The sequence below is a fragment of the Podarcis gaigeae genome (assembly GCF_964106915.1).
Source record: "Podarcis gaigeae genome assembly, chromosome: 11".
Classification (NCBI taxonomy): domain Eukaryota; kingdom Metazoa; phylum Chordata; class Lepidosauria; order Squamata; family Lacertidae; genus Podarcis; species Podarcis gaigeae.
The window spans coordinates 33,022,292-33,035,842 of NC_139687.1; the positions used below are offsets into that span (position 1 = coordinate 33,022,292).

The following is a 13,551-nucleotide window of genomic DNA, read 5'->3' on the forward strand; positions in this document are numbered from 1 at the left end:
AATTTTTTTGTTTGTAAGCTGCTTTATAGATCCTGGCTTTGCGAATTCCCCGAATTCCCTGAATTTGTGGATTCCCTAGGATAGCCCTGCAAGTAAAGCCATTGTGGTGCCCTCCAAATGCTGTTGGCCCACAGTTCCCACCATCCTTGACCAGGTCATGCTAGATGGGGCTGATGCGAGCTGTAGTCCAACAACATATAGTTATCATATCAACAAGGGGGGATCTTGTAGATTCAGCACTAATAAAACTTCCAAGTTTGTTCTGGGATGGGAGAACCTTGGCAGAAGGAGGGATCATGTCTTAGAGTTGGGACACACACTTATCATTTTGAAGGTCTCTGGTTCAGTCCTTGGCATCTCTAGCTAAGAGGATGATGTAGCACTAAAGTGACAGAAATCTGCTAGAGACTGTGCAGAGTTGCTATCAGTCAGGGTAGACAAATAGTTTTAAGGAGTTTAGGTCTCCAGAAGAGCACATGCATTTCATACAGAAGGTCATGGAACCAAGCCCTAAAATCCTCAGGTAGGGCTGGGACTCTTGAGAGTCCCATGGACTGCAAGAAGAACAAACCGATCCATTCTTAAGGAAATCAGCCCTGAGTGCTCACTGGAAGGACAGATCGTGAAGCTGAGGCTCCAATACTTTGGCCACCTCATGAGAAGAGAAAACTCCCTGGAAAAGACCCTGATGTTGGGAAAGATGGAGGGCACAAGGAGAAGGGGGCGACAGAGGATGAGATGGTTGGATAGTGTCTTCGAAGCTACAAACATGAGTCTGACCAAACTGCGGGAGGCAGTGGAAGACAGGAGTGCCTGGCGTGCTCTGGTCCATGGGGTCACGAAGAGTCGGACACGACTAAACGACTAAACAACAACAACAAGGGCTGGGAAAGATGAGCTGCTGCCAATTGGTGGAGAATGCCCTGGATTGACCAATGATCTGACTCTACGGCAGTTTCCTCTTTTCCTGACCTTGCTTCCTGAATGCAGCTGTGGGAGAGCAATGAATTATGGTGTGAGATTTTAAAAAATCACAGTATTACAGTAACATCAATTGGAAAAATGCTTGTTAGGCAAATATGCATGCCAGGTTAAGATGGTTACACTATGGTGGACTGCAGGAAGGTCTACTGTATCCCATGTTGACTCTGGCTATGAGAAGTCTGACATTTTTGTTTAGACTAGCACCAAAGGAAGCCAATTTCTTTACTCTGGCTGAGGCTAGCCTCTTTTTTTCCATGTGGACTTATGGTACAGGAAATTTAAGTCTCTCTGTAAATACAGACCAGTTATTCTTAAAACTGATAATTGACTGCAGTGTTAACTCAGCAACTCCAGCACCCTTTGCAACTGTCACAGTTAAAATCCTAAATCTAAAAATTTTCCTTGGAAAATGGTATCTATCAAAGCATATTGATTTCCACAACACAGGCTTCTCAGAATGCAGGGATCAATGTTAAGTGGATATCAGACGTCTCTATGTGACTGTTCTTTGCTCCAGAATATCTTCTGCCAGTATTTTGGAAGAAGTAAATGGATGTTACTGTATGCAGCTGGTAACCTGAGCCTCCAAATGAGAGAAAGATGGAATTACATGACTATGGGAAAAATAGCCTTTTCTGTTGGCTGGGTCTTCCAAGCTGAAGAGAAGTGTTCCTCGGCATTCAGATTTTGGCAGAGCTTTGGATAGGGCGCATGAATATTTATTAGCTAAGTCTTTGGCTTAGTAGACCAATATTCATTCTATAGTGAAAAGCAGATGTTAGATATTGCTCTCCAGTGGTACCTAATAGCACTTAACTGTCAGAAAGACTCAGCTTATTTTTTAAAAAGCACACATTTAAGAATGCTAGATCATTAACACCAACACTGTGCTGAACAACTGCAATTAGTGGTTTCTTGTACAATACACTGGATGACCAGAAACATCAAGTGACAACAGCAGTTGGGAAAATGTTTGCATTTTATAGGTAAATAAGTTATACCCAATAGATCTTATTTATCCATTTCTTCCCTTTGAAATACTGCTCTAAATAATCACTTTTTGAGCCTTAGTACCTTAGAGGCGTACTTGAAGAAGACTCAACAATTTCAGTTGGTCCAAAATACAGTGGCCAGATTACCAGCTGGTGCTGCTGTTAGAACCCATATCACCCCTATTCTAAAAGAACTCCATTTGGTGCCAGGCCAAATTTCCAGGCCCAATTCAAGATGCCTACAGTAATGTTTAAAGTCTCAAATTATTTAGGCCCCCCCAAAATCTGAAAGATCACCTTCTTCCCTACAAACCATCCTGAGTGTTAAGTTCAGTAGAGGGCCCCTTTTTAGTTCCACCTCCATGGACAGCTGTGAGTCTAAAATTACTCCCAGGTTGTGCACCTGGTCCTTCAGGGGCACAGATACCCCATTCAGGACCAGGGAGTTCCACACACCTGCCTGTCCCTGTCCCCCAAAACAGTACTTCTGTCTTGTCAGGATTCAACCTCAATCTGTTAGTCGCCATCCATCCTCCATCCTCCAACCACCTCCAGGCACTCACACAGGACACATTCACCGCCTTCATTGGTTCTTATTTAAAGGAGAGGTAGAGCTGAGTATCATCTGCATACTGATGAACACCCAACCCAGCCCCCCGGTGATCTCTTGCAGTGGCTTCATATAGATGTTAAAAAGCATGGGGGAGAGGACAGAAACCTGAGGCACCCCACAAGTGAGAGCCCAGGCATTGGATTTATCTTTGTCATCCCATGTTTCAGTAGTTCTCCAAGGATGGTTTGAAAGCTTCAGCTGGCACAGAATGCTGTGACACTTGTTTTAACAGGACTGAGTGACACCTAACATTTCCCTTCTATTTTTGGTTCAGCTGCCTTGGCTTCCTTTCTGGGTTGTTGCAAGTTTTAATATGTGTTGCTAGGTCTTAAAATGTCTTATTATTGATACATGTTTTTACAGTTTAATTTTTAATTGCATTGTACATAATTTCAGATGCCATATTAAGGGCATGGAATAAGGAATATTGTAAATAAACAAATACACTTTGTAAATACAGAAATAGGCTTTGTTTTAATTTGAGCATCTTCAGAAAAATAGGCAGAATTTTTAAATGTAGACATTGATTCCAGTACATAGGCTTTGCTTTCAGTTTGAATTAAATTTTCCTTTCAAGAAGGAAGTGGAGGAAGGTATCTTTCACAGAAATGCTGCAGACCTGTTTACTTGGGAAAGATGCCAGTTTGGCTTTTAGCCCTGAATATGAACTAACTATGCTTTACAAAAATGTAACTAGAAAATTTTAAACAGTTACTGTATAAATATGAATGCCTTGTTCCCACTGTACCGTTTAGAATATGGGCACAGAGTTAGTTAGCAATGTATTTTTCCTTTCTAACTCTTTGCACTCTAGTTTATTCTAAATTATTCTCAAGGGGGGGACTTCATGTGTATTTGTTTCAGATTGTTCTCTGCATTCCCACAATGCACTGCTGTGCATTTGACATAAGAACCTGCCCTAATATTGAGACTATAAGAACATTAAAAAAATTCTGGATCAGGCGGAAAGGTCCATTTAGTTCAGGACCTTGGCAGGAATTCAACATTGCACTGAGGTGATCGTTCCGCCAGGACATTTTGGCTTGCCAGATGGAACGATCCTGTCTATTTTGAACCCCTGACCCCCAAGCCAATTTAAGGGGGGGGGAGTATGGTTTGCAGGGTCTGCATGTGCAGGCGTAGAAGAGTAAGGGAAAGCCCCACTGAGCAAGCAGAAGCCCTTCTGCAGCGCTTCCACTGATGGGACTTGCTAGCTGAATCCTGCCCCTTGTATTGAAGAGTGCTTCACTCACCTGTTCAGCTAAGAAACTCCAAAAAGGGCTTCCCCACCAGCATCTGGCGTTGACTTCCCTCGATAAATCTTCATAAAAACAGTTTAAGGTCACAGTGGAGGGGAAAACCCAAGTAATCATTCTCCATCTAACCTACCTTTGATGCTAACCCAGCAGCAGAATGGTCACAGAGCCATAAGCTGGGAGCACACATGCACATGCCTTGGGGCTAAGCCATTGTTTGGTTTAGTGTGTGATGTGTGAACCAAGACATCCAGTTGCTGTTCAGAGATACAGGTTTCATGTAGCTACAGTATCAGAGCTAACAACCACTGATATATTTGCTCCATAGAGATGGTGCTGAAAGGTGCAACATGAAACAATGCTTTATGTGATAACTGTTCATTATGACCCATACCAAAGAACATGTTTGCCCAGTTCTCCATATGTTGTTGTTGTTGTCTAAATGAAGCAGTCCTCTGCCAACTTGATTTCCTTTGCTCTTCTGGATATTCCCTAGGTTTCTCTATTTTGGTATGCTTGCTCTGTGGAGAATAGAACTGATCAATGAGAGTAATGTTTCTAATTGGTGATGGCCCACACTTGAGAATAGCATGCAGTATTGGTGGCATTCCAACAGGAAAGGGTGTGATTCTGTCTGAGAGAGAAGCCTTCTGTCTGTGGAGACAGGCAGAACTCTCAGACTAAACAGCTCATTCGCTGACAGCCAATATCTCCAGATATAAAACTTAACAGGTTGCTCTTTTGGCATCATATACATGTAACTCTCTCACCACCACAACCCTACACTTCCAGCAAATGTTCCTTGCACCTCTTCTGATGACATTCATGTGTGAACACACACATGTTTAAAATTATAGTTAAACCATTCATTTCACCCACTTCTCTTTTATTTTCTCTCTCAGGCATTGTATTCCCTTACTTCCCACGACTGGGTCGTTACAACTTAAACTTCCACGAGGCTCAGCAAGCCTGCCTGGACCAAGATGCAGTTATCGCTTCGTTTGACCAGTTGTACGATGCGTGGAGAGCAGGCCTGGACTGGTGCAATGCTGGCTGGCTCAGCGACGGGTCAGTGCAATATCCCATTACGCATCCCAGGGAGCCTTGCGGTGGGAAGAATACAGTGCCTGGAATCCGGAATTATGGCTTCTCAAATAAAGATCAAAGTAGATACGATGTCTTCTGTTTTACATCCCATTTTAATGGTAAGGAATTTTGACTCCCTTTTCAAAGGGGCCCGTTGGTGCTTTAGGGGGAAAGAATGACAAGCCGAAACAATTTATTACTCATTTTGGGAAAGGATCATAGCTCACTGGTAGAACACATGTTTCGCATGCAGAAGGTCACAGGTTCACTCCCTGGCATCTCTGGTTAAAATGGTCAGGTAATGTTTGGTGGGAAAGGCCTCTGCTGGAGACCCTGAGGGTCAAGCTCTGTGTTATGGTTAATACACACTGCACAGCTATGCCTGTGATTTTTCTTAAATTAATTACAGCTGTAGGGGGCTCCAGTTGTTATTGGCATTGCAACATGCAGGGAAGGGAGAGTTGGCACCACTGAGAACTTTTTTTGCTAAGCTTCCTAGCCTATGGGAGGGTGTTTTTGGGGGCGAGGGGACACAGCTGGAGAGAGAAGGAGTAAGCCTCCACTCCCTGTATGCTTCAATCCTGATAACAATCAAATAATCTGTGATTAATTTAAGGAGAACAAGAGGCACAGTCACACACTATGCATTAATTGTAGTGTGTAGTTTTTCATGAGAAACAGTGCCAGTGAGGTTCAACAATACTGGGCTTGGTGGATAAATAGTATGATCTGATACCATTTTATTTTATTTTATTGAAATATTTCCATCCTAATGAGAACCTTCAGCTCAAAATTCAGGGGTGTGGTGTGAATGTGAATTAAAGGGTAGCTGTGTTTTTTGTCCAGTGCTAGAGCACAATCATAAATGAACTTGCAAAGTCAACTGAATTGCTCTATATAGCCTGGAAATCACTGGTCTGTTTAGGAGGGGAGGGGAGGACCATCACACAACAGACTTCCCTCTTCAGCAACAACTTGGACTGTCTTGTGTTCCTCAAACATGGGCCTCTCCCATATGTCTTAACTTGTATGCATATTGGGGAGCAGATGTTTGGCCTGTAGCCTGCGAGCTCGGAGATGCTCACATTCTCCGCTTACGCACGCTCTGGGTATTGACAATTAAATTTATTTGCCCTAAAACATGCAAAGAGCAAATACTTCTCTTGCTTTGAGCAATCCTGAGTTTGCTTTTCCAAAACAAATAGTCTTCAAAACCAGAGTTAAAACATTGTGCAAATGTTTACCTGATCTGGATCCAGCTAAATTGTTCCAGAAGGGGATGGTTAAGTTAATGCAAATAAATCCTGTGCCATGTAAGCAGCTTTATGCAGTTTGTAGAAAAGGGGATAAATAATAAACAAACAACCAGGCATGAAAAAGGGCTAGTCAGCCTTTGAATAATTGCAATAAAAATTCATTTTACTCTGTAAGGTCTGGTTCCTTCATGCCCCTTCTTCATGTGCAGATGTGTGAGCATGCTTGCATTATGTAATAGAACAAACTGCTTCCTTAGCATCTCAATTATAAAAAAACAACAACTTATGCACAGACATGGAAACAGGAAGACTATTAGAAAGAAAATCATTAATTCTATAAACTTCTGCTGCCTTCCATCCGTAAGGCTAAAGGATGGGTGGTCTGGTATAGGAATTAAAGGGGTTGTAGATGGAACTAAATGTGAGCACAAATTCTTCCATACCCTAAAAGTCAATTGAAGAAAGGGATTGTGTAGTTTCCCTACCCGCACCCAAGAAGGATTTTTAAAAGGCAGAGCATTAATTGAAGGAGAGCTGGGCATAGAACCTTAAAGTCTGGGCTTTTGCCTGGAAATTGCAGTGGAGAAGGAAATCTGGATGAGCCCCATGTCTGTTGCAGCAATATTAACAGAGTTCTGTGTCACTTAAAGACTAACAAATGTATTTGTTATGGCACGGTTTTATCAAATGCATGAAGTGAATTGAGATTTCACTCCATGTAATGATAAAGTTAGCCTTAGTCCAAGGAAGCTCATGGTATAATAAATAAATGTGTTCATATTTATGGTAATGCAGTTTTTGCCATGTAATATAGACATTTTGTAACCTTCATGGTTTATAGTTGCATACTGTATTTCATTTTTTAAAAAAGCTTCAGTACATGGTGCATCACTTAATATCAACACAAGCTTCTGGTTTGTGCCTATAGGTAAATACAACCCCACTGTTTATCAAAAGGCAATGTAATGTCCAGCACTATCAATGAGAGGCATTGTGCAACCGCTCTTACACAAACAACAGTAGTCACTTCAAGATTATATAGTGAGATCTGTTGAAAGCTAGCAAATGAATAAGTAATTTTTCTATAAAAAGAGAACTGTAATTTTAACTTCCTTGCTTAACAGTGATTGCTTTAAAGAACTGTAAAGAAAACGTATTATAACTTTATCTTGTTCTTGATATTTTCTCTGCTTTCATTAGGCCGTTTTTACTACCTAATACACCCAACCAAGCTGACCTACGATGAAGCAGTGCATGCCTGCCTCAAAGATGGTGCACAGATTGCTAAAGTAGGCCAAATGTTTGCAGCCTGGAAACTCCTGGGATACGACCGCTGTGATGCTGGCTGGCTGGCTGATGGCAGCGTCCGCTACCCCATCTCTAGGCCAAGGAAACGCTGCAGTCCTACTGAAGCAGCAGTCCGCTTTGTGGGCTTTCCCGATAAAAAGCACAAGCTCTATGGTGTCTACTGCTTTAGGTCATACCAGTGAATGTACCTAGAGCACAACAACATCCAATCCATCATGTGAAGGATTTTGTTTCAACGAACTCATGCAAGTTACCAAAACTGTGATAAATCTTTTTTACTTACTGTAAAGAGTCATTTTCATAAAAAAAAACCCCAACCTATTAATTTGTTTTGGTTATTTTTTAAAAAAAAACTATCATTCAATAGATATTTTAAATTAATATAATTTAAAGGAAGCTCTAGGTAAGGAAGTGCTTGAAGTGTAACTGTTTAAGCTACGTCATTACAACAAAGCATATTTTTTCATGAATGGGGCATGCAATAGCTTGATGATTGCTAGGACTTAAGTTAAGGAATGTAAGGCTACTCAAAGCAGACACCTTTCTGAGTTTACATATTTGCATCATGTTAAAATAGAATAATGAGATCTGCAGGTCTGAACTACATTAATCTTTCCTTGACTGCCATGTGGTTTTGCGAGCAGTTAAATACAAAGATGTGAACACGAGTTAAAGTGACAGTGCTTTTTGAAGTCTGCAATATGAGAACTGCTTCACTATTTAAAACCCTGCCTTTTATCAAAACCTGCTCAATAATCTCATAACATTCCAACAAGCACAGCTAAATCTTCTGAACATCATTCCCAGTCTTATTGTGTATGTAGTAGATAATGTGTGTATGAATAATTAAAGGATGGGCCCTACCTTCTTCTTAATGCAAACTAAATATGCCTGAGATTTATTGCATTACCTTTGAGTAGCTTTACGGAGAGGATTTCTTTTTCTTTTCTTTTTTTAACTCTAAAGGCCATTTTCCTAAGCAGCATTTACTCAGGGCAGTTATATATAAATGAACTGCTGGACAGAAAGAAACACAAATGTCTGAAATTTAGCAGCTTGATTCATGTTAGCTTTTAAAATAGTATTGTCTTTATAAATGAAGCATTTAAATATTTAATAATTCTTTCTTAGTTATACATGTGAAAGACAAACATTTGAATGAATCTTGAAACATATTTATCCACTCTATGAAAAGAAAAAAAAACCTCTGATCCCAATTATGAAAGGGGAAAATATTTCTGTAATCAGTTCCCCATGTACATTCCAATTTGTGAATGTAGTTTTTCTTTGCATTTCCCTACTCATGGTAATGTCATGCCTATGGTGCTGTCTCTCCACTGAAGTAAAGGAGCAAAGAATCCCCATGCCCACAAATGATCAGGAAGAATGTTATCTACTTCACCCAGATACTTATTTCTGACTCTCCAGCTGATCAGTATTCCGATTATGGGATATTAACCCCTGCTACAGAACCCAGGAAAAGTTACCTATTACATGATATTCCTGAGGGAAAGCATTAAAAGAGCAACAAATGCATCAGGGTGGGCAGACCTGCCTAGAAGACAAAAATTAGTTCAGTTGAATCTAATGGGAAAAGTTAGTCATGATTAACTGAAGTCCCATGGCCTTCAGTGGAACTTAAAGTACAATTCTAAACGTGTCCACTGAAAAGTAAATCCCATTCCAGTTATTCCCAGATAAGCAGGTTTAGGATTTCAGCCCAACTAGCTGGGCAGTTGACAGTGAATCAATTTTTCAATAGTTACAGAGGCTTCATGCTTGTATATCAAGCATGGTTTCTTATTTGCCATGCAAGGTAGCCTTATAATATATGCCTGTGCTTTGATATACATATCACAGCATTCAAATACTTGTGAGCAGTGTAGTCATCTGATTGTAATCTTTACTGATTTATTTGAAGGGACCAGATGTACTGATTGTGTCCCAGATTGGCCATTCTTTCTATAGGAGGCATAGAATGTCAAGTACTAGTTGGTGCCAATGTAATCAGCTCAGGGCAATCTTACGTGGTTTATAACTAAAATATGAGGAGGAGGAAGAAAATCAAAGGAAAAGGCATGTGCATGCATTGATTAAAATACAGTGCAATTGTCTCAAGATTCCTTGTTGTGCAGTTTTAATCAACGTGCAGATGTTCTGGTGCTCACTGCAGAGGATCTGTACCCATGCAGAGTCTTGAACAAAGTCTGGAAATAAAACAGAATAGTGGGTCACTAATGCATTGGTGACACTCTGTAAGCAAGATCAGATATAATTTGGAACCCCAAAATCTGGGAGAAATGTTGTAAGCAGCCAAAGAATTTACTGAGTGGAAGAGCAGCTGCAATTCATTCATCAATTTGTGTTTAGAAAGTTTGACTTTTGAAGGTTTCTGTAATCTGGCCCAAGATGTTAGGAAGAAGGGGGAGAGGGCAACAATGGGATATATGGAGGAAGAGAAATGAAAAAAAGAGATAATCACTAAAGAAGAAAAGAAAAGAAAGAAACGGAAAATCTGTTTCACATCCTGCCTAATATGTTTTCCTTTTCAGCAAAAATATGAGAAACTAAGAACTAATGGGATAAGAGTTTATAGTCTAAAGCAGCCACTACAACTTCCATCAGTCCCAGCTTGCACAGTTGGGATTTGTAGTCTAAAATATATGGAGGGTACCAGGTTGGGAAAGTCTGTTCTAAAGAAAACGGGAGTGAGAAAGTTTTCCATTGGCTAAAGGAAAATATATATTTCAGCAGTTGCTACACTGCACTCTGCCTTTTTTAGCACCCTGAGACTGTAATCCTATATCTACTTAACTGGAAGTAAGACCCATTTAACTAACTGGGATTCACTTTTTGAGTTGATATTATAGGATTGAGCTGTGAGGCACTTTTATTTGTAAAGAATGCAAGGTTAACCTTTGCAAAGTATCAAGTCACTTTCCAAAGCTTCTCTCAGACATAGAATAATAATCCAAGCTATCAGAACCAAACAATGGTTGTTTTAAAAAATGACATTCATCAGTTTACTGTTATGACAAAGGGCATATACTACTCTTTCCTTGGAATTATGCTTGATCATGTTTAAATGCGATTATATTCTGTAGTGTAGCACAACTGATATGCTTTCACAAATATTTCTGTGCAGTTTTTTAAAAATAAATAAATCAGTTTCCTCATGAGCTGAAAGATCTATTAACTAGGTTATGTGGTATGAGTGTATTAGAGTATTGTGATATATTATGGTTCCAAACAAACTCATAATACCCAATGCATCATTGCATGAATTTGAAAATACCTTTTTTTAAAAAAAAAAAAGAATTGAAAATGTTAACGTGTAAAAGCATAAGGTGAATGAAATTGCTTGATTTTCTTGAGAGTCAGTATTTCTAGAATGGGCTTACAATGCAATTGTATTGGAGATGAATTTAAAATCCCCTCTACAAGTTTTACCCTTGATTTTGTGGTGCTGATTTATCTCGTTATGGTCATGGGATTGCACTGAAGAATAATTTTATCCCCATCCTTTTGTTATGGATTTTAGGACTTGGTTCAAATTGCTCTCAACACTGCTTTCCATTCTGCCACTTGTTCATATTAGGGTTTGGGGTTTTTCATTTTCTTCTGAAGGTAAGCCATGTGTACTAGTGATTATGTATGTCAAAACTACACATTGCTTTTGCTTTGTATCTGATGAAAAAATACAGCTATTTTAAACTCTTTGATGCCCTTAATTATTAGTTGAGAAACACAGATAGGGGGAAAGAGATCACTTGGACAGCAGTGCATCCCTTTTATTTCATAATGAGACTGAGTTACACTAAAACATTAACCAGAAACTCTGTTTAACCTAAGTTAATGGGTGGGCATTTCTGTGTGCTTTAAAATACTTTAACAAAACAAAACCCCCAAATCTATCAAATTCTTTAACTAGAAGGAACATCAACACATTTTTTAAACAATCATTTGCATACATAGTACCTTCACTCCCATGTACTTGGAGGTAATTTCTTTTTTAAAGGCTTAGAGAAAGCAAATGACATTGAATGATATTCTGTGTGTCTCTCCCAAGAGCTGACCACACACATTGATGTGTGCATTCAGGAACAAATTACACCTGCTGGCTTGTACCAACTTAGAATGCTTGTGGGGATTACATGTATGAATACTCTGAATTGCCAGTAACGCCCTGTCCATGGAAAGCTAGAATGTCAAAGATTATCATGTAGACTGATATAATATTATGGTTCTAACATGACGGCTTTTGAGACTGCATATTTCTTACTTACATTCAAACACTGATCCCCTACCTGAATTCTAAAATGATACAATCCCACATTGAAAAACAAAACAACCTAGACTCTTGGGGAATCTGGGTTTCTGAGTTCAGCTCTTTTTTAAAAAGCTTCATTCATTTTATTTTTTAGCATAGGATAACCTGATCTGAACAATTTCTTCCAATATTGAGATAAAAGACTTTGAAAAACATGGGGCCTCTGAGTGGATTTCAACATCGCATTATTTCAAGTATTCTATCTGCACAAGCATCGTAGCCTGACAGATGGAATGATCCCCCATTCTCCCATGTGCAACTGGGGATTTCAGTTGGATTCCCCAACGCCACTGATCTAATTTCAGTGTAGAGGCACATAGGAGGAGGAGGAGTGAGAGAGATGTCATGTTATGTAAGTGAAAGCTTTAGCACAGGGATTCCACTGGTAGGGTTAGGGTTTGATGAATCACACTATCTGAAATTTGAGCCTGGCCAAAATCAGCTGTATGTTAGATCTGATAACCTAACAGCACCTTAGCAGCACCCAAATCTTAAAGGCGACCAAATCCTAAAGCCAATATATCAGGACACACTGAAGGTAACTCTAGTGTATGCCCATAACAAGAAGGCTTTCCCTCAAGCTATTAGCACATCCCTGAACATGGCATGAGTAGGACCATGAATTTGAGGGTGGCATCCAAGCAAACCAGTGCAGCACCAGAGAAATATTAAAATGTGACAAAGAGACAAGGCAAGAGTAAGCCATTCCAAAATAATTAAGGTCAATTTCATTTGAGCTCTACATTTAGATACAGTTGCAGCAGCTTTCCAGCATTGCACCCAATTCAAATCAGTTTCTGTACCTACATTATTAAAGACCTGATGCATTCATTTTCTCTCATATATTCTAACTGAAGTAAGAGTAGTTTCGGATCCCAAGTGATGTCATAGTGCTGATATATAAGGCTGCAGAAAATAACCTCTTACATTGTAAGGAGTTAGGTGGGAAAATAATAAAATGTAAGCTCACAAAGAAAATCAATACGAAGTAAGCAGAAATGATTTTTTATATATAGTTGCTAATATGAATATTAATACATGAGCTTTACAGCATTACTGGGACTTGCAGAGCATTCTTCTATGAGGAAATGGTGCTTCAACAGTGTCTGAAGGGAATGCTTAAGAGCTGGTTTTATGTTGGTGCTACTGTTCTTGGAAAGAAAGAAACCACCCTCGATCATAATAAGAAATGAATTAATGCACTGTGTCATTTTATTGTATTTTCATGATGTATCTGAATTTTAATGTCCCCTCGTATGGCAACAATTAAATCATGTTGATCTTTTCAAAATGAGAACTTCTTTCTTTATAAGCAAAGCGTCTCTTTTATTCGTAAATAAATCTCTATCTGTGTCACTTGTCCCTCACCAGGACTTATGAGTGAGGGAAGGAATAAAAGTTAATATATTTTCAACTCTTTCTCTTCTTTGGTATCCAGAAAATTATTACAATAATCAAAATTCAGGTCGAGGTGGAGCTAATACCATGATTTGAACCCTAGATATATCACAAATGTTTATCATTCGAAACCCAGGCATAAACATTGGAATATTCTTAGTAGAATGGGATCCATTCGAACATCATCATCATCATCTTTATTACAGTCACAAACCAGCATGTTAAAATAGAAACACACAGTAATTTAGGAAATAAAACAGGTAAAACGGGTAAAAGGAATGACTCAAAGAAGGGAGGGGTGCGTGAGGGAGACTTAAAATCAGCTAGT

General features: G+C 39.4%; 1 protein-coding gene across 3 annotated transcripts in view; it reads left to right on the top strand.

Moving 5' to 3' along the window:
* Nucleotides 1–13,116, top strand: part of HAPLN1 (hyaluronan and proteoglycan link protein 1) — a 64,498-nt gene extending 51,382 nt beyond the window's left edge. For all 3 annotated transcript variants that reach the window (XM_083703323.1, XM_083703322.1, XM_083703324.1), the window contains 2 exons: nucleotides 4,748–5,050; nucleotides 7,388–13,116. In XM_083703323.1, the coding sequence (XP_083559449.1) occupies nucleotides 4,748–5,050; nucleotides 7,388–7,677 (593 nt within the window). In that variant the 3' untranslated portion in view covers nucleotides 7,678–13,116. The remainder of the gene's footprint in view (nucleotides 1–4,747; nucleotides 5,051–7,387) is intronic.
* The last annotated feature ends 435 nt before the right edge of the window (nucleotides 13,117–13,551 follow it).